The sequence below is a fragment of the Rhipicephalus sanguineus genome, chromosome 2 (assembly GCF_013339695.2).
Source record: "Rhipicephalus sanguineus isolate Rsan-2018 chromosome 2, BIME_Rsan_1.4, whole genome shotgun sequence".
In the NCBI taxonomy this organism is placed as follows: domain Eukaryota; kingdom Metazoa; phylum Arthropoda; class Arachnida; order Ixodida; family Ixodidae; genus Rhipicephalus; species Rhipicephalus sanguineus.
In genome coordinates, this window is record NC_051177.1 from 196,447,027 (window position 1) to 196,465,730 (window position 18,704).

Below are 18,704 nucleotides of genomic sequence, written 5' to 3' on the forward strand. Positions count from 1 at the left end.
TTCCTGATCCCTTTTGGCACAGGGCAGGCGCTCGCAGCGCCACCGGACAAAAGTTGTGCGCTCCACACGCACCCACACACACACACACACACACACACACACCACATGGCAGGCGCTCGCAGCGCCACTGGACAAAGTTCGCACTTCACACGCACTTCATGCGAGACACACACAGTTTCAAGCTTGACTGTTGAAATTTGGGCCTGTGTTTCAGGCGCATTAGGTCAAGAGAGGGCGCCACTGCACCACAAATTATTCAATGACCACGGAGACCATACGGTCTTAATACAGGGCCAAAAAATACCAAGGGTAAGCGAGTACAAGTACCTCGGAGTATGGGTAAATGAGGGCGATAGATATATGGAGGTACAAGAGAAAGCATCGGTAGCAAAGGGAAAGAGGAATGCTGCAATTATGAAGCACAGAGCTTTATGGGGATACAATAGGTACGAGGTGCTTCGAGGGCTGTGGAAGGGTGTGATGGTTCCGGGGCTTACATTTGGGAACTCAGTGGTGTGCATGAAGTCAGAGGTGCAATCAGGAATGGATGTAAATCAAAGGACGGTGGGCCGCCTCGCGTTGGGCGCTCACGGGAAGACGACAAATGATGCGGTAAAGGGTGATATGGGATGGACAGGCTTTGAAGTGAGGGAAGCGCAGAGCAAAATGAGATTCGAAGAGAGGCTGAGGAAAATGAAGAAGAGTAGATGGGCAGAGAAGGTTTTCAGGTATTTGTATAGAAAAAGCGTTGACACGCAGTGGAGAAAAAGAACTAGGAGGCTCACCAGTAAATATACGGCTGGCAGTGCGGGCGATATGGCAACAAGGAGCATTAAGTGGAAGGTCAGAGAGGCGGAGAGGACTTATTGGATGACAGCGATGGAAAAGAAGCCGGCTCTGAGTAACTACCGAAAAGGAAAAAACGAAATAAGGAGGGAAATGTTTTATGATAATTCAAGGGGAAGCGCTTTACTATTTGAAGCAAGGTCGGGCTGCCTTAGAACGCGTAGTTATAAAGCGAGATTCAGTAACGAAGAAGAACAATGTAAATGCTGCGGGGGAACTAAGGAAACAATGGAACATGTACTGATTGAATGTGGCGATATTCACGCAGGTATACGTGTGGGCACGAGTCTACATGAAGCCTTGGGTTTTAGGGACGACAATGGAAAGCTGAACACGTCCGCGATAGAAATAAGTAAGAGACGGTTAGAGTATTGGTGGCAGAAAAGTAGAGATAAAGTACAAAAATAAATAATTAAGAGAAAAAAAAGGTCATTCTGCCTTAAGAGGCAGAGAGATGGACCGTGAATTTATATTTTTTGGTATAATAACATAGATTTAATCAATGTAGATAAGGCATTAGGACAACATGAAACAAGGAAGTTTTTTTTCTTTCTTTTTTTTTCTCCTTCGAGCCTGGTGACAGACATGTCACCACCCCGTTATAAAGGGGACGCTCATAGCATCCATCCATCCATGAAGGTTTCCTTTCCCGCCATGGACGCCCAGCAGGCTGGATGTTTGGGACGCCAGCATCCCCGAAAGGCTAATTCATCTGTCCGAGCCAGCGAGGTGATAGCGCAACCCCGGCGTCGGGACTTATAGGCGCAGAGCTACGGAAGAGAAGCGGAAGGGAAACACCAACGAACGCGAGCTAACCCTCAGCTTCGGAAGACCCAGGCGGAGCGCCAACAAAGACAGGCGAACCTGCAGCTTCTACTCAGACAAACACAAGCCAAGCGTCAACAGCGGCAGGCGCATCCTCAGCTCTGCTCCGCAGTTTGTATAGCTTTCACGCTGTGGAACCAGCTGTTCTTGTTTTGTTTTTTCTATTTAGGGCATATGTGAGACGCTTACTAACCTCGTATAGCGTATTCTAGTCCACACCCAGAACAACAATTGACATGTGCAGATGATTAAGCATACCCCCGAGAATCCAGTTATTTTTGCCAGCGTATATATATATATATATATATATATATATATATATATATATATATATATATATATATATATATATATATATATATATATATATATACAATCACGACAAGGACGAGCGAGACACTACAAGTTTTGAAAATAAAGTTTATTCACACAAAAAATAAGTGCCTGAGAAAACTTACCTACGATTGCGATAACCCAATGCGAAATCTGAGCGCAGATGCACGCGTGTTTTCAGTTCGCTGGTAGCTTAGCGGTGGCAGCTTGTCTATTGGGCGGCGCGAACTGCAGGGTTGCGTCGCTCGTTGTTCAGAAAGAGCTTGCGAAGATCTACGGGTCAAGCGCTTCCAGGTTCAAGATTAATCATGTTGCTTCGCTGGCCGCGCCGGCGACGACCTCTTTCGACGACGCGAACAGCAGGGCTCTCCTCGCAGCTAAGGGTGGATACAGTATATTTCCGAAGGAACGGTCAGCATACGGGAAGCCGGATACTTAAAGCTTAGTATTGGGCGCAACAACCATGCATGCTCACCATGTCCATTGAAAAATTGCGGATCCGCCCCTCCAGATCCGCGCGTGCCTTTTCAGTTTTTCGCCATCCGCTCCGCATTCCCTTTCATCTCGATCGCTGTGCTCTTTCTATCGGTGACGATGGACGAGGCACGCCGACGCTCAGCGCAGGAACGGGCACATGATCGGCGTGCTTGACGAGCCGTGATCCTAAAGAGAACACGTAGTATCACAGAACGATAGGAGCGCCGCGGGCGCACGTCCACATGCAGCAGCGGGGTAAAACGGGGACGAAACGCCGCTCCCGAGCCGCCTCCATTTCCCCTCTTCCACGTTGCCACGCCCTCACACAGACTTACGGCCGACTTTTTCCAGTAAGGGCCAAGTCTTGACGTTCCTTATCGCAGATGCTTCCGCAGGGTGTGCCAGCCTCCGCATATTTCTACCAGCGTAATAGAAGGTCTCACTAACCATTTCAATGAACATTACTGGAACAAAGGGATAGTTCCCGATGAGTGGAAAGAAGCAAATATAATTATCTATACCTAAAGCCGGCAAAAAGCCTACCCTAGATGCATTGAGACCAATATCGCTAACATCATGCATGGGGATGCTCTTTGAACGGGCAGTGCAAACAAGGTTACAAAATTACATTGAAGAAGATAACCTCTTCCCTGCCACAATGCTGGGTTTCCGTTGCGGTCTGTCTACGCAGGACGCCTTCCTCCTCCTACATGAAGAAGTGCTAAAGGGAATTCCAAAGGCACTAGTGAACACCTAATCCTAGCACTAGATTTAAAAGGAGCTTTCGACAACATCTCTCACGACGCCATCCTCTCTGAACTGAATGAAATTGGACGCGGCGAAAGAACATTCAACTATATAAAGGCCTTCCTCACCGGAAGGAAGGCTACAATAAGCATTGGCCAAGTTAAATCCCAAACATTTCAGATGCCCAACAAGGGCACCTCCCAAGGGGCGATCATTTCCCCCTTGCTGTTTAATATTGCGATGCGAAGACTCGCCCGTGCTCTGGAGGAAGTCCCGCGACTGGGGTACACCTTATACGCTGACGACATTACTCTTTGGGCCACGCCAGGATCTTCGGCAGCGAAAGAGGAAACTCTAAAGGAAGCCGCCAAAGCTGTAGAAAAATTTACCGGTGCCAGTGGACTTCACTGCGCCCCGGAGAAATCAGAAATCATCCGAATACACGGCAAACGATATAAAAGCAATGGAAACGTAGAAATTCAAGTGGAAGGGAATAACATTCGGGAAGTTAACATAGCAAGAATCCTGGGATTCTGGATTCAAAGCAATGGTAGAGCAAGCCACACCATCACTACATTGAAAACCACAACAAACCAGAGTGCAAGGATGATTCAAAGGATCACATTTCACCGGCAAGGCATGAAGGAAAAAGACACGTTGCGACTGATACAGGCGCTAGTAATGAGCAGGATAACATACAGCTTGCCTTTCCACACGTTAAACAAAAGCGAAGAAGGGCAGGTAGACTCCATAATCCGAAGTGCTTATAAAGCAGCCTTGGGACCACCTGTAAATATGCCAACCAGTAAATTACTTGAGCTCGGCGTGCACAATACGTACGCCGAGCTAAAGGCGGCAGTTCTCATCTCCCAAAGAAACCGTCTAAGCAAAACACGGTCTGGCAGAGAGATCCTGACACGGCTCGGTATAACACCATACCCCCAACTTTTAGACGAGGAACTGATAGGCGTGCCAGAAACCATCCGTCGCATGATTTCGGTTGCGCCTTCACCGAAAATTATGACGCACAAGAAGGAGGGAAGAACGAGTCAAGTGGCTTAAGAAACAATTAACAGCAAAGACAAACGTCATATACGTTGACGCGGCCAGATACAACTGGGCGAAATGCGTAGCAACAGCAATTGACTGGGATTTGAAGACGGCCATGAGTGTCTCTCTATGCACTTCCTCAATTGCCAAGGCGGAGTCCTTTGCCGTAGCCTTGGCCATTAGAGAGCAAGAACATAGAAGAAGAACAATCAATCATAATCTCAGTCTCCCAAGAAGCGTGCCGACTTTATATGAACGGACGCTTACCCGCAAAAATAATTAAACTGATTGGACATAAGTTAACCAAGAGACACCGGCTAATCTGGTGCCCCGCACACGCTGGCCTGCAATGAGAGAGCGGACGCTTTAGCTCGAGATTTGACGAACCGAGCTGAGCATCAGCCCCCCGCAATCGAACCCCATTTAATGGCCCCAAAAGACATTCTCACTTACCAGCGGAGCACACGGCAAAAATATAGTGCCCCCCTTAAATCGCTTGAAGGTGAAGACGCTACGGATCTCCGCAAGGTGCAGACGGGAGTCTTTTCAAATTTATCGCGGCTCAGTAAAATATATCCCACGCTGTACCGTGACGCTTGTCCGTAGTGCGGCGGTTTGCCAACTTTATATCACATCTCTTGAGAGTGTGACCGAAAGCCAGCGAATTTACACTCATTTTTAGGCAACAAAATTGTAGGACGTTTGGAGCAGTGGGAAGCACAACTTGCCAGCTCGGACCCAGACGTGCAATTAGCGCTTCTGAGTCAAGTTAGGCGAGCGGCGCAAGCCAGTGGGGCGCTGGACTTGGGGCCCCAACCAACATGCTCCTGAGTACCCCCTTTTCTACCCATTCCCTCAAAATAAAGTTTTGTTCTTTTTCTTCTACCAATTGTCCACAGGCCGACCATGTAGCAGACGACAAAGAGCGAACGCGGGTGCGCTAGCGTGACGATGATTGTGATGCTGTGGCCATAGAGTTTCCTGCTGTGGCTAGCGTGGCTACTGTGGCGGCAGCCTCGGGCTGCCCGAGGCTTGCACGAGAATTTTGCCCCTCGTGACAGTGACGCATAACCGACGATATTTCCTGTCAGAAAGGATCGAGTCCTAGGGCTGCCGTCGGGCTGCCCGAGCAGGAACATCGAAGAGGCTCAGTGACATCAATCTGCCGTCGCCGAAATGGTGAGCAAGTCATCGTGAATTTATTCAGGGTGTAATGGAAATGGTACACTTCACTAAAGCGTGGTATGTGCTTAATATATCGGCGCATATTCTAAAGTGTAGCCAGCGTACAGGTGCACTAACGTTCAGATTATACCAGAATGATAAACGAAGTGTGGGACAACTGGTTACCAAGCTTGCCTCGAGCACGGCCGTTACATAATAAACAGGTGCGGCCTGCTGGGCGCCGAAGCGGCGTTTCGGGCCTAGTTCTCCTTGCGCCCGCTCGGGCGCTACCGCTCCGGTACAGCCAGTACAGGAGAAGCGCTTCTACAGTCGCGTTTGTACGCGCGACACTTCATTCGATAACGCATTTCATATTTGCACATTACAGGTTGAATATTGAAGTCGTTATTAGAAGTGCCGATCACCCCACATATGTGCAATTTGCCCTAGGGAGTACCAATGTTTTGTAGAGTGGGCCTCAATGCTCTCCATGAATGCTGCCCGTTTGACTCACATGAAATGAAAAGTGACACTGAATCACTGATCCCGTTAATGGGCAGGCAGTCAGCGGACAGATTCCAAGGGCTGACGTATCGGCCCACCGAAACGCACCACGAAAGCACGCACAATTTAATGTAGGTCCATTTAGTGCGCCAACGAACGACGGTTGTGGTCCAAAGGCCGAGTTAGAGCCAAGAGTTGACAACACAAACAAATCGTATTCTCAGTTAGGGCAGTACAAGCATCACACAAACTTGCACACTCGGCAGGTACCAATTGCAACTCCCAACATCACTTAGATGGTGTTTAAAACAACTGGAACAAACTTACCGCGCTACAAATGCAATCTCATCCATTCAGAACTACCCAAGAACACTTAATCGCCTAGGCTTGAATATTCACCAAACGTTTGCAGCCCACAATTCTTCGAACGTTTCTCGAATCTTCCAGGAAACACTCAGACGAACTCCAGCTCTGATCACCGTCGTTCGGCGACACTTTTCAAAGCAGTGCTCCCACAGTTCATCACACCGATTCTTCAATATCGACTGACCGCACTACACGACTCGCTCGAACAACATAACTTCTTCGCCGACTTCACCATACTGTCCTACCTAGCTCCGTCGTCTCTCGTTTGGATCAAGCTTCCCGGTTTCGCGAACATTCCAAGTGATTGTTCGGCGCGTAGCACAGCGAAAGCTAGGGGAAAGGGATTCGTCTCGCCGGTTCGTCTGCGGAAACGATTGCTTCCGCTTTGATTTTTCGAGTTCTCCCGATCTGCGCGGGCGTTAGGCTGTCGCGACGACGTCTTCGGTGGAGAGGGTAAGGCCACGCCCTGGGTACCCTGGGCCCCTGTGATGCTTTTTCTTTTTCGTTGCGCGCGCCCGTCGAGGGGAAACCGTCGGCGCCGTGACTTGATGCTGTCGTCAGGATGCGGCGGCGCGCGCGCCTGTTTTAGCGCTTGTTTGTGACAAAAAGAAGTGTTCTGTTACGAATATTACGTTTCCAGACACTGTAGATCGCACTGGAATACGTGGTACTTTACAGTAGCACCTTTTCAGGACACAACAGCTTCACATTGTCATACCACTGGAAAAAACCGTCTGCCACACACGCGCGCACCAAAAAACCGTACTCAAGCACAGGAAACATGAGGCAAGCTGCCCACACACGCGCTCATGCACAAGAAAAACACGAAAAAGCACACGGAGGCGCATAAATCCTGAGGCGACCACATTGTAACACGAACCGGCGTCTGCTTTGTACTGGAGTAGTGGCACCCTCACCCAAAACAGTGGCCGCAACTGTCAACTCAGCCCAGACGCGCTCGTCCATTGACGGCGGCGCGATGCAACAGGAATGCGGGAATGACTAAACAGAGCGCATTAGCGCACTTTATGGAAGTTTATTGTGAAGAAGATTTTAGTTTCTATTAGTTTGTACAGAGCGGTCAGAGTGCCTTGTTTCCAGCACCTTGTTCACCGACTATGCGCTACGTTTATCGGTTTGAGTGCCTCAATGCACGACGCTGTAGGTGTGTTGAATATTTTGTCTTCATTTGCAGGGTCAGAATCTATCTCAAGGCGGCAGTGGTGGAGGCGGCTCGGGCGCAGACAGGAGGGATGATAGGGTACTACTACGGGTTTTACATTGAAGTGCATAATTACGCGTAACATGTAATTGCTTTGTAGCCGGTTTCTAAGGGGGATTGGGACCCGAAAGTTCTGCCGGAGGTCTGGCTGGCAGCCTAGTCCAATCAATAAATCAATCATACAACTATTTTCAATATCAGCAACAGTTAGAGATGTCTTGAGTACAGGCTAAAAGCTCGGAAGACTTCGCTTGAAGGTACCTACGCCCAGAAAGGTGCAATTACTACCAGTCACGGGGCAACATAAGTCGGGCAACATATATAGGCCGTGAACTTCAGGTTAAGGGAAACGTTCATGTATCATAAATCTCACAGGATTTCTGTGCAATGAGGCAAAAGTGGATGCGTAAAAAGTAAACAACAAAATAAGCAGTTGTACGGACACTCTATGATGCCAACAATGTTACAGTGCAAGTTGGTCTTGAATAATAACTATGGTAATTTGGCGCCTGTACGTGATTGATTTGTTTTATACATTTGAACTTATAGATGGCTCGCAGCGGTGTCACTGAAATCGCCGTGTTGAAGCACAAGCGCAGGGGGACATGGCGTTTGCGATGTCACAGTAATGTTATCGAAATATCGCGATGCAGGTTCTTTTGTTATTCACGCACAGAGGCATTCCTGCCACGTCGTTATCATATTGAAGCAGTTTAACGACAACTTGTTTGTCATCAAAGACGCCATCGTGGAATACCAGTGCAATCAGAAGCAGCAGCCGTGGCGTCATGTGCAAGCGATCTATTCTGAGTTGGCCGTAAGCTACAATAGTTGGCTAGGTTGCGTGGTATGAATGGCGCTGCTACAAATGTACGAGTAGGAATAACCGCCCCAGACGGCCTGGGCAATCAGTAGGTGGACCTACCTTTGTCAAAGGGCCTTGTAATCCTTAGAGTGCGATTTGCGCTGTAGTAACAAATTTGCATGATGACGCGAAAACGAAATGATACGCAGGAGTGGTAGTATGCATAGTCGTTTGTTTATCCTGCTTTGCAGGGCAAGAAGCGCAAACGCGAACCCTCGATTCCGAGCCGTGTGGGCAAACGTAGGCGGATTAGGGGACCGGACGCTGCAAGCAAGCTCCCGCTCGGTGAGTTTTTTTTAATTAAAGGGGCATTAAAGAGAAAGGCCTGCGCGGAAAGCGCAGCACAGTCACAGCGAAAGCTGGAAGAACGGCATTTCTAGAGCCCGTTGTAAACTCTCTTGGGGCTACTAATACAAGTGCACTAGCAAGGTACCCACTACGCCATAAATCACAATATTTGTGAAGTTGGGAAGCACCTACAACGCCATTATTCGTCATTCTGCGCAGAAGCGAGATTCCAGCTACACATATGTAAGGCATTAGGTAGTGCACTGTGTTTACGTGACGACTGATGACGAAGAAGAATTGTGGCTCAGCCCTTTGTAATGGGTTGGAAACTTTAAACGGCTCACCAGTTACGTAATTCGCATTGTGTGACGCCCGGTCGCTATATCACTCTCCTACCATGCAATATAACGTACGTTGACGTGAGAAAGAGAGACGGAGAGAGGGGGCAAGAACTTTATTGAGACCCTGAGGAAATGGATGATGGGCTTATGGGCTTCCTTGGCAACCAATGCAAATGCACTTGCGAGGAACCCACTGCGCTATAAATCATCATAATTTCTATGAAGTAGGGAAGCAGCCACTACGCCATTTTTCGTCATTTAATGGAGAGCCGTGGTACCCGCTAAAGACATGTAAGGCATTATGCGCACTTTGTTGGTGTTGTGCCTGATTACGATGAAGAACTATTGCAGAGCCCCTTGTAATGGGTTGGAAGCATCCAACAGCCCACTCGTAGCGCAATTTGCATTGTGCGACGCCTGGTTACAGAATTCGCGTTGTGTGGTGCGTGGTTGTTATTTCACTCTTCTACCACACTAAATTACACATGTTAATGTGGTTCCTTCTGGACATGAAGCCTGCATAGCGTCTTTTTGCATGTCAGTTCCAAGCACCGGCATGGCTCTGAGGTGCAACACTGGGCTCCCACGCAGAGGGCCTAGGTTCGAACCCCGTTCCATCCTGGAAATTTTTTCTTATTTCGTTTTTTTTTCTTATTTCGAACGATAGTGGTTACGGACACCAACTACGGCGCCAAAAACGGCCGTTGAAATGATCTCATAACAGCTTCCGCTGTAAAACAAATTTTCTCGTACATTAGTGAATTACTCTTTCACAATACCATATCACCACGCTTGGTGAGCGAGAAAAGGCGCAGAAAGAAAATGCAGCTGGTAACGCCACCTTGAAATTCCCACACTAATCACCATGAGGTCATAAACTTTCACGGCATCTACCAGGGCCTACGTATAGCTCCTAATCAGTAAAAATGTAGTAAACAGTCCCGTGAGGGGGCCAATAACTTAAAAGATTCTGTCTACCGTCCTACATCACTTTTCTGTTTTGTAGCGAAATAGAAAGCGTACCGTCTGAATTGTCCAACGTGGCAGTGATTTTTCTAGAAATCGAGTAGAAATTTTGAAAACAGAGTTTATCGATCTGCGTTTGGTCTTCTTCCATTGGTAGGGGGACGCCCACAACTCTGGTTGGTGAACGCGATGATAATCGTAGTGCCGGTGAAAGTCGAAAACCGGAACCACGTGCAGTTTTTGCAGGCTTCATCAGGTTTTGTTTGATAATAAACAAATACCGTAGTGGTCTTTTAAAGCACGCAAACTGTCAAATGAAGTATTATTACCACAGTCTCTCCAGCTTTGTTTAGTCAGCCTGAAAAACCACCGCAGTCGAGCGGAAAGCTTGGCCTGTTCCAGCAACACTGGTACGCCGGCATTGTGAAACGAACTGTGGCTGTACTGGTTCCACTCGTGCCAAACGTGGAAACGAACATGAGACGTGCTTCACAGAAGTACAGAAGGTCCCTGCTATTTTTCAGTTATGTTTGCATGTTCTGTCTTGCATATGCGACATGACAGCCAACACGGACGCCTTGGTGAAGCGGAACCTGAAGGCAAAATCTTCTTCAATGTAGAACCTCGGTGAATGAGCGAATAATTTGAACCAATACGCCACCTAGCGGAGAGAGCGCGAAACAGGCTATTGAGGTCCATGTAGCGGACGACATTCACTTTCGCACGTGTGGTAGCGGTTCTGGCGGATGGATTCATCGTCAGCAAAGAAAAAAAATGCGTTGCGAAGCAGTTTTTCTACGTTTTGATATGAACATCAGCGAGGCGGAAAGGCGGGATAGTATCTTTTCACGAGTTTCCGTTTTTTAGTGAACCGTGAAGAACGGCGTAAATAACCAACCTCCGCATCAGCAAAGTCACTCCGACGATGGTTGTTTGTTCTCGGCACATCAGCAACAAGTATTACTCCGCAGTGCTAAAAATTTCTTGCACTATTCGAATGGCATCAACGAATCCTAAAGACAACACAGCTGGAGTGAATCGGAATCGATTCGTGGGAACGTCACCAAGCGATACAAGCTGCGAGAGACGCCGTAGTGGAGGGCTCCAGATAGTCTCGATCAGCTGGGGGTTCTGAAATTGCAGAGTACGCATGCCTCTAGCATTTCACCCCCATCAAAATGCGACCGCCGCAACTGGGATTGATACCGTGTCTTTCGCGTGAGCACCAAACACCTTAACCAATGTGGCACAGCGGCGGGAAAAATCGAGATCTTCGCAGTGTTGATGTCAGCGTGCTTGCTGCGTGGCGTCAAGGCAGGCCTGAGATGCTTGCTATATTATGACGTATAATAGCTTTGAGCCTTGCTCTTTAGATGTTGCGCGCTCGTTTTCTTTGATTTGTGGAACATTGGTATAGGCTGCCTGATATCTCATCGTAGGGTTCAGGCAGCAGGAAAGGGCCAATTTACACCTACCTATAACGATACGCTGCTGTAGCAGCAGGCAAGCAGAAGAATTGACGGGCACAATTCCAATCAAGTATGCGGATCAGCTGACACACACACACAGACAAATCAATAAGGCTATGCGCATTGCAAAAATTGGCGTAGATGTTTCCTGGGATCATTTCTTCGGCAGTTAGTAGTCATTGTTTCTCTCCGCCTCTTCTTATACACGAAGCGTTATTTCGGTCGGCGTACCATCACCGCCTCCTCCTTTGGATTGGAACGTATTTATACAAGAACGCGACGAAGTAACCGGCTGACAAAGTCGCTGCAAAACGCTGACGTGTCGCTGTGATGCTCTAGGCAAACAGCATTTGATAAACGATACCCACCAGGAACTACCGAGTGCGTTAGCCCACCTACCTTCAAAACACTCCCGAACAGTGTCTGTCTTGCTAATTGACACAGCCCGTGACAGCGTAGTAGCACTTACCTAGCAGTAGATGAGAACAGCTGATACGCGTTTGCACTTCGCTAAAAAGCCAGCAGTGCAAGAGGATTGGCCATCGGAGATCACAGGCTCAACAAAAAAATTACACCATCTCTTGCTAAAGGGGACCATGAGGCCATGCGAAGCCGGAGCACTTGCACGATCGCGTTCCGTTGGCGTTCGTTGGGCATGCTACCGACCTCGCGTCGTGGAACGCTAAGAGGAACGCTACGCGCGTCGTGTCTTCTCTCTAGCCCGGCCGTTAATTCTCACAGGGCGAGCGGGGAACGCGGTCGACAGGCGCGCGAGAGGGGGCAGCGTAGGAGAGGAGAGAGAGGGGGAGGGGACGCGCATGCGCTGGCGCTCATCGCGGCGTTGCGCAGGAGAGAATTTCGGCATGTCGAGCCCGCATTTCATAGGAGGAGTGGAGAGGGGGAAGGGAGAAGGGAAATGGAGAGGGGAGGGAAGAGGGTGTGTTGGGAGGGGAGTGGAGAGGGCTTGCGCATGTGCAGTAAGGGTGGTCACGCCGCACACCACCATCGGTTTGAACTCCGCCATAAGATGCTTCGCATGTAAACCGCATCTCCCCGAAGGGAACCCTGAGGTGATGCGAAGCATCGAGGGGGGGGGGTTCTGTTGTTTTAATTGCGTATGGTTCTGTTGTTTTAATTGCGTAGACGAAGGTGAAACGGTTAACGAAGGTCTTTATTGAGCAGCGTCTATACTCGCGGACAACTTTTCTTGACAATGAAGGGAAGGCTAGAGAGCCGAACTACGCGTGAGCTACCGCTGAAGATTATAGTCCCTCAATTGCGTCCGTGTTTTCTGCGTGAGAATAAAAAAAAACAACATTACTTTATTTTCTATGGGCGCTGTTTGAAAAGAGAATCAGCGCGCACCAAGGAGATAGAGAGAGAGAGAGAGAGATGCTCTTTATCAGAAATACAGAGATTTCTGCCGGCGTCAGTATACCGCTGGCATGCTAATCTGTGTAGGGATGAGGAATGGGATTGACAGATTCAAGAAGAGAGGGGAGATAATAATAAAAGAAAGAAAGAATATAAAAAAATGAAATGAGCAAGTGAACCTAATCGAAATATTTCAAGGAGGGTGTCAGGTAAGACAAGGCTTTGGTATGTGAAATAGCCAACCATTAAAGCTTTTCGACTAGGCCAATTTTTGATAGATAATTAAACAGTGCCTGTAAAACCCGTCGCTGCTTTGAGGGCTGGGTACTATTTGTTTTGCTTTATGCGGTGTCATTTCACGTTATTGCACCTGTGAAAACGTCGCACCTTTTACGTGCACCTCACAGTCAAAATGGCGTCTTCGTCTTCAGGTGAGCGCTCGTCACCCTCCAGCTTTTCCGACGACACGCCGAGGGAGCTTGTGACGAATTTCACTAACAAATGGCCGTGGAAGCCTGTGACGGCCGCTCGAATATTCAAATGGCCGTCACAGGAGGTACGGAAAGTTCAAAACCAAAACTAAATTCGAAACGCGCGCCGAACCGGACTACTTCGCAGAGCAGTACATGTGCAGTAGCTCCGCCCCCGTAGCCTTTCCTTCATTGCCAGGAAAAGTTGTCCGCGAGTATAGTACTTGAGGCGACGAAGCTCAGGGTCCGCAGCTCGCTTCAAGCGTTTGCGCTCAGCTTCGCGAGCCCTTCGCTGCGCAGCTTTGTCTTAAGTGGAGGTAGCGTTGCTGTTAGTTTGTGGGCTGATGCTGACGCTTGCTTGCGCCAACCCAGTAACTGACGGGACTGTTGCTTCCATCACACTTCATCGGACCATCACACTTCATCAGAAGCATCAACGGAGTCAAGCGGAGCGAACCGAAGCAAGCGCTGAACTGAACGCGCGCAGCGCTCTACCCGCTTTATTTTCACACTTGAAGGAGAGGAGACTAGAGGAGGAGAGTAGCGCATGCGCCGCGAGAGCAGAAGCGAGAACGCAGGAGAAGCGCAAGCGGTGGAGTGACATACCCATAAGGCCAATGGGGACGTTTTTCCGCTTCCGGCGACGGTGGCGGTTCCTCGAGCGGCGGTAATTCACTGGATATTGGAATTCTGCTGGAGGCGAGCCAATCCGAAAGGAAAAAATCCAATATGGCCGCGCCCATTTGCGGTCGCTTCCTCGCTCGTGGTGCCGCCGGCCCCGCGGCCGCGACGTCGGTTCGAGCGTTTGCGCACTAATTGCTACTGCACTGTCTTCTCTCTTTATTGCCGATATACGTACGTAATGTGTGTAGTTGTTTTTCTGCTTCGTTGTAGCCTCTGTGGTAGCATGGCGAATGGTGGCGAGCGGCGCCGTCGCAGCTGCATAGCAGCCGCTTTTGGCGCTCGCTCGAGAAGCAAAAAGCGCATATAACTTTCTTCACATGACATTTTATTGAAGGAAACGTAAATTGCTGCACGTTTAGGCAATATTTGGGCTATAATATCGGTAATAATAACAAAAAGAAAACGAAAAAATTCGAAATACTGGTGTGGTAAAACCTGAATACAGGAATGCGTACATCGAGCACGCGCACAATATAAATAGGATACGAAAACGCTTCAAGACTGCACTAACCGATCATATTGTTACGCTGAAGCGATAACGGAGGAAGAGGAGAACGAAGTGCGTCTCTCTTCGAAGCAACTCGGTGTCGGCGCGGCAACCCTTCGTCCCTTTCATTTATTCACTTGTAAATAAACACACCCCATCGTAACAGTTTTTGGTGGAAGGTGCTGGGTACGATAACGGCGCCTCCGACGAACGACGACGCACCGACCGCTGAGGCGCAATACGTGGAGCTTCGCCGAAGTCGGCGAATTGCTGGCCTGCCACCCGCGATGGCCTCTGACGGCAACAAACGACAACCTGCCACCTGCTTCCAGTATTCCATGGCAGCCCTACATCGAGCCCCGAACCTCGCCGGACAACCTGGGGAGGATGTCGACGCATGGCTCAGCTTCTACCACGGGCGAGGTCGGTTTAATGGCTGGAATGCTACCGGCCAGCTGAACAATGTAGGCCTCTTCCTTAAGGGAACAGCATCTGTATGGTTTGAAAACCATGAAGAAAGCTTGACGACGTGGCAGACGTTCGTAGATGAAATTAGGAAGTGCTTCGGAGATCCCGCAGCTAAAAGAAGCGCGCCGAGCAAACTCTCATGCAGCGAGCGCAAGTTCCCGGGGAAACCTGCACGACGTATATCGAGGAAGTGCTCAAGTTGTGCAAGGCCCTGGACCCTCGGATGACAGAAGAGGACAAAGTTGGTCATCTTCTAAAAGGGATCGCGGAGGACGTATACCAGTTCCTCATAGCAAAAGACAGTCTGGAGTCTGTAAGTGACGTCATTATGCACTGCCGTACATTTGAAGCTCTGAAAGCTCGACGAATTACGCCAAAGTTCGGACGCCTGGCCAACGTAACTAATGTCGCCAGTGTCGACGTGCTTCCAGCCCCATCTGACCTTGCGTCGGTGATTCGGCAAGTAGTGCGCGAAGAGCTCGACCGACGTGAGGCGGCTTCTCTCCCGACTCCTAAGGCCCGAGAGCCCTTTCCTCCCTGCGACTTTGGCGCGACGTCCATCAACGCCGCCTCCTTTGATGCCTACAACTTCGCGCCTCGCCCTAGAGTGCCAAGCCCTTCTACGAATGCGCGTCCGAGTTACCAGTCGTATGATGGTTATGCACGCAGACCACCTGCAGTTTCTCAGGAGTGGGACGGCCGGGCCATTCATCTTTCTACTGACAATATCAGTACGTCCCGTGAGCGCCCTATATGCTTCAACTGCGGCGTCCGCGGCCACGTCGCCCGATTTTGTCCTCATCGCCGTCGCATGTCAGCACCGTCCCATGAGCGACCGCGTACGTTCTATCGGCGCAGCAATCAGCCCGTTGACGGGACACACTGGCCCTCTGACTCGGACAGCAGGACAAACCATCGGGTGAATTACCGCAGCGACTCGCCGGCTTCTGTGCGGAGCTTGACGCCACCGTCTTCGCGCCACCGAAGGTCCCCATCTCCTCGACGACGTCTCACGTCACCGCCACCGGGAAACTAGGCGGCGCGACCGATGGAGGTGAGGTCGCCAGTCATCTTCAGCTACATGCCCCTATGCCTCCGCCAGTCACCATGTGTCATAACAAGATTCGTGTTTCTGTGGACAATGTTACTACGCTGGCTTTAGTGGACACGGGAGCGAGTGTCTCTGTTATCAGCATGGACTTCAAAACTCAGTTAGGCCGTAAGGTGATGTTTCAGTGGAATAACGATAATACATTTCGTGCTGTGAGTGGGGAATTGCTCCGACCCCTTGGTGTGTGCACCGCGAACGTTCATTTCTCTGATAGCGTGTATCAAGCCGAATTTCGCAGTGCTCGCTAAATCCACGCATAATGTCATTCTTGGACTAGATTTCCTACAACAGTGCGGTGCCACTCTTGACTGCGGTACTGGCGAGCTCTTCCTCTCTCCTCCTGCCGACCAACCTGCTACATGTTCGCGCACCCTCGCCGTCCTTGAAGATTCCGTCTTACCGGCACGTTCCTTGTCCAGCGTCCAAGTTACTGTTGGTCGTGTCGACACCGAAGCATTTGATGCTATTGTTGAGCCCGTGCCTTCGGTCACTGCGAAGAAAGGCGTGCTTGTACCTCGTTGTATTATCTCTGTGGACTGTGGAACAAGTGCGTTGTGGGTGTCAAATTTATCAAACCAGCCTGTTGTGCTACCCAGCGGTATGCGACTTGCCTCGTTTGAAGCGGATACCAGCCTCAGCATAGACGCCTTAAGTAATGACGCCTCGCTCGAAGGCCGAGCGCATGAAACTGGCCCTGGTGTCCCTGAAGACTCGTCACCGTTTCTGAATATGGTCAACAAGGCACTGCCCTCCGAGAAGCGTCAAGCCCTGGTCAGCGTCCTTAGCAAGCATGCTTCATTGTTTGATTTCACCCAGGACGCTACCAAAGTTCGTGTTCCAAATACGCGGGCTCGCCACAGGATCGACACAGGCTCCGCGCATCCCATAAGGCAGAAACCATACCGCGTGTCCGCATCTGAACGCAAGGTGATCGCTGAACAGGTGGACGACATGCTGGCCAAGGGCGTCATCCAAGATTCTGCTAGCCCATGGGCTGCGCCGGTCATCCTCGTGAAAAAGAAAGACGGGTCCTGGAGGTTTTGCGTAGACTACCGGCGCCTCAATTCTGTGACGAAAAAGGATGTGTATCCACTTCCCCGTATAGATGACGTTATCGACTGTCTTCATTCCGCATCCTACTTCTCATCTGTGGACCTCCGATCGGGTTATTGGCAGATACCCATGCATTCCGTCGACAAAGAGAAAACCGCTTTCATCACACCAGACGGCTTGTTTGAATTCAATGTCATGCCGTTTGGTTTGTGCAACGCTCCTGCGACATTTGAAAGGTTTATGGACACGGTACTACGCGGCCTGAAATGGGAGATTTGTTTATGCTACCTTGACGACATCGTCATTTTTGGTCGCACTTTTGCCGAACACAATAATCGACTTGACGTTGTTTAACGTGCCTTGAACAAGCTGCCCTTACCCTGAACTCGAAGAAATGTCACTTCGGCCAACGAGAAGCGCTTGTACTTGGACATCTCGTGGACAAGCATGGTGTGCGTCCAGACCCCCAGAAGGTTGCTGCAGTTAGCAGTTTTCAACAACCGCAATCACAACGCGAACTAAGAAGTTTCTTGGGTCTTTGCTCCTACTTTCGACGGTTTGTGCCCAAGTTCGCTGATACTGCCTACCCTTTGACTTCATTGCTGTGCAAGGATACGCCTTTTATCTGGACAGCGGATTGTGATTCTTCGTTTCGCCAACTTAAGTTCCTTCTCTCTTCTGGGCCCATACTGCGCCATTTTGACCCTTCTGCTACAACAGAAGTGCACACCGACGCAAGTGGAATAGGTCTCGGCGCTGTTCTCATCCAGCGCTTCGATGACGCCGAGCATGCCGTTGCCTACGCCAGTCGTTCATTGAGCAAGGCCGAGAAGAATTACACCGTGACTGAACAAGAGTGCCTCGCTGTGGTTTTCGCTGTCCATAAGTTCCGCCCATATCTCTACGGGCGGCACTTTTCGATCATTACCGACCACCATTCCTTATGTTGGTTGGTTGGTCTCCGCGACCCGTCTGGCCGCCTTGCGCGATGGGCGCTACGTTTGCAAGAATTTGACTTTGAAATTCGTTACAAGAGTGGCCGCCATCATGCTGACGCCGACTGTCTCTCGAGGCTCCCTCTACCAACAACTGCATGTGACGCTGACAATTTTGACGATTTTCTAGCTGCCATCGATGATACTGCTTTTCCTGATCTCGCCACTTTCCGGAAGGAACAGCGCAACGACCGCAGCTTGGATGCCCTCTTCGATTCAGCCGCTCAGCCGATAGGTAAAAACGGCTTTGTTATCCAAGATGGCTTGCTCTACAAAAAGAATTACACAGCTGATGGTGCCCGCCTTCTTTTAGTGGTCCCTAAGAATTTGAGAACGCACGTACTTCATGCTATGCACGATGACGCATCTGCTGGGCACATGGGTTTCGCCAAAACGTACCATCGCATACTGTGTCGATTCTACTGGCCTAGTATGCGACGCAATACAGAAAAGTATGTGGCCAGTTGTGATAAGTGTCAGCGATTCAAGCGACCAAATACTGCTCCGGTCGGTCTCCTTCACCCTGTGACACCACCCTCATCGCCTTTCGAAATGGTTGGAGTGGATCTTCTCGGCCCATTTCCACGTTCATCAAACAA

At 49.7% G+C, this 18,704-nt stretch overlaps 1 protein-coding gene across 1 annotated transcript in view; it reads left to right on the plus strand.

Moving 5' to 3' along the window:
• LOC119382141 (26S proteasome regulatory subunit 4) overlaps positions 1-18,704 on the plus strand; it is a 67,308-nt gene that overhangs the window by 11,254 nt on the left and 37,350 nt on the right. Inside the window, exons 3-4 of the mRNA XM_037649872.2 lie at positions 7,508-7,573; positions 8,591-8,684. Of these exons, the coding sequence (XP_037505800.1) occupies positions 7,508-7,573; positions 8,591-8,684 (160 nt within the window). The remainder of the gene's footprint in view (positions 1-7,507; positions 7,574-8,590; positions 8,685-18,704) is intronic.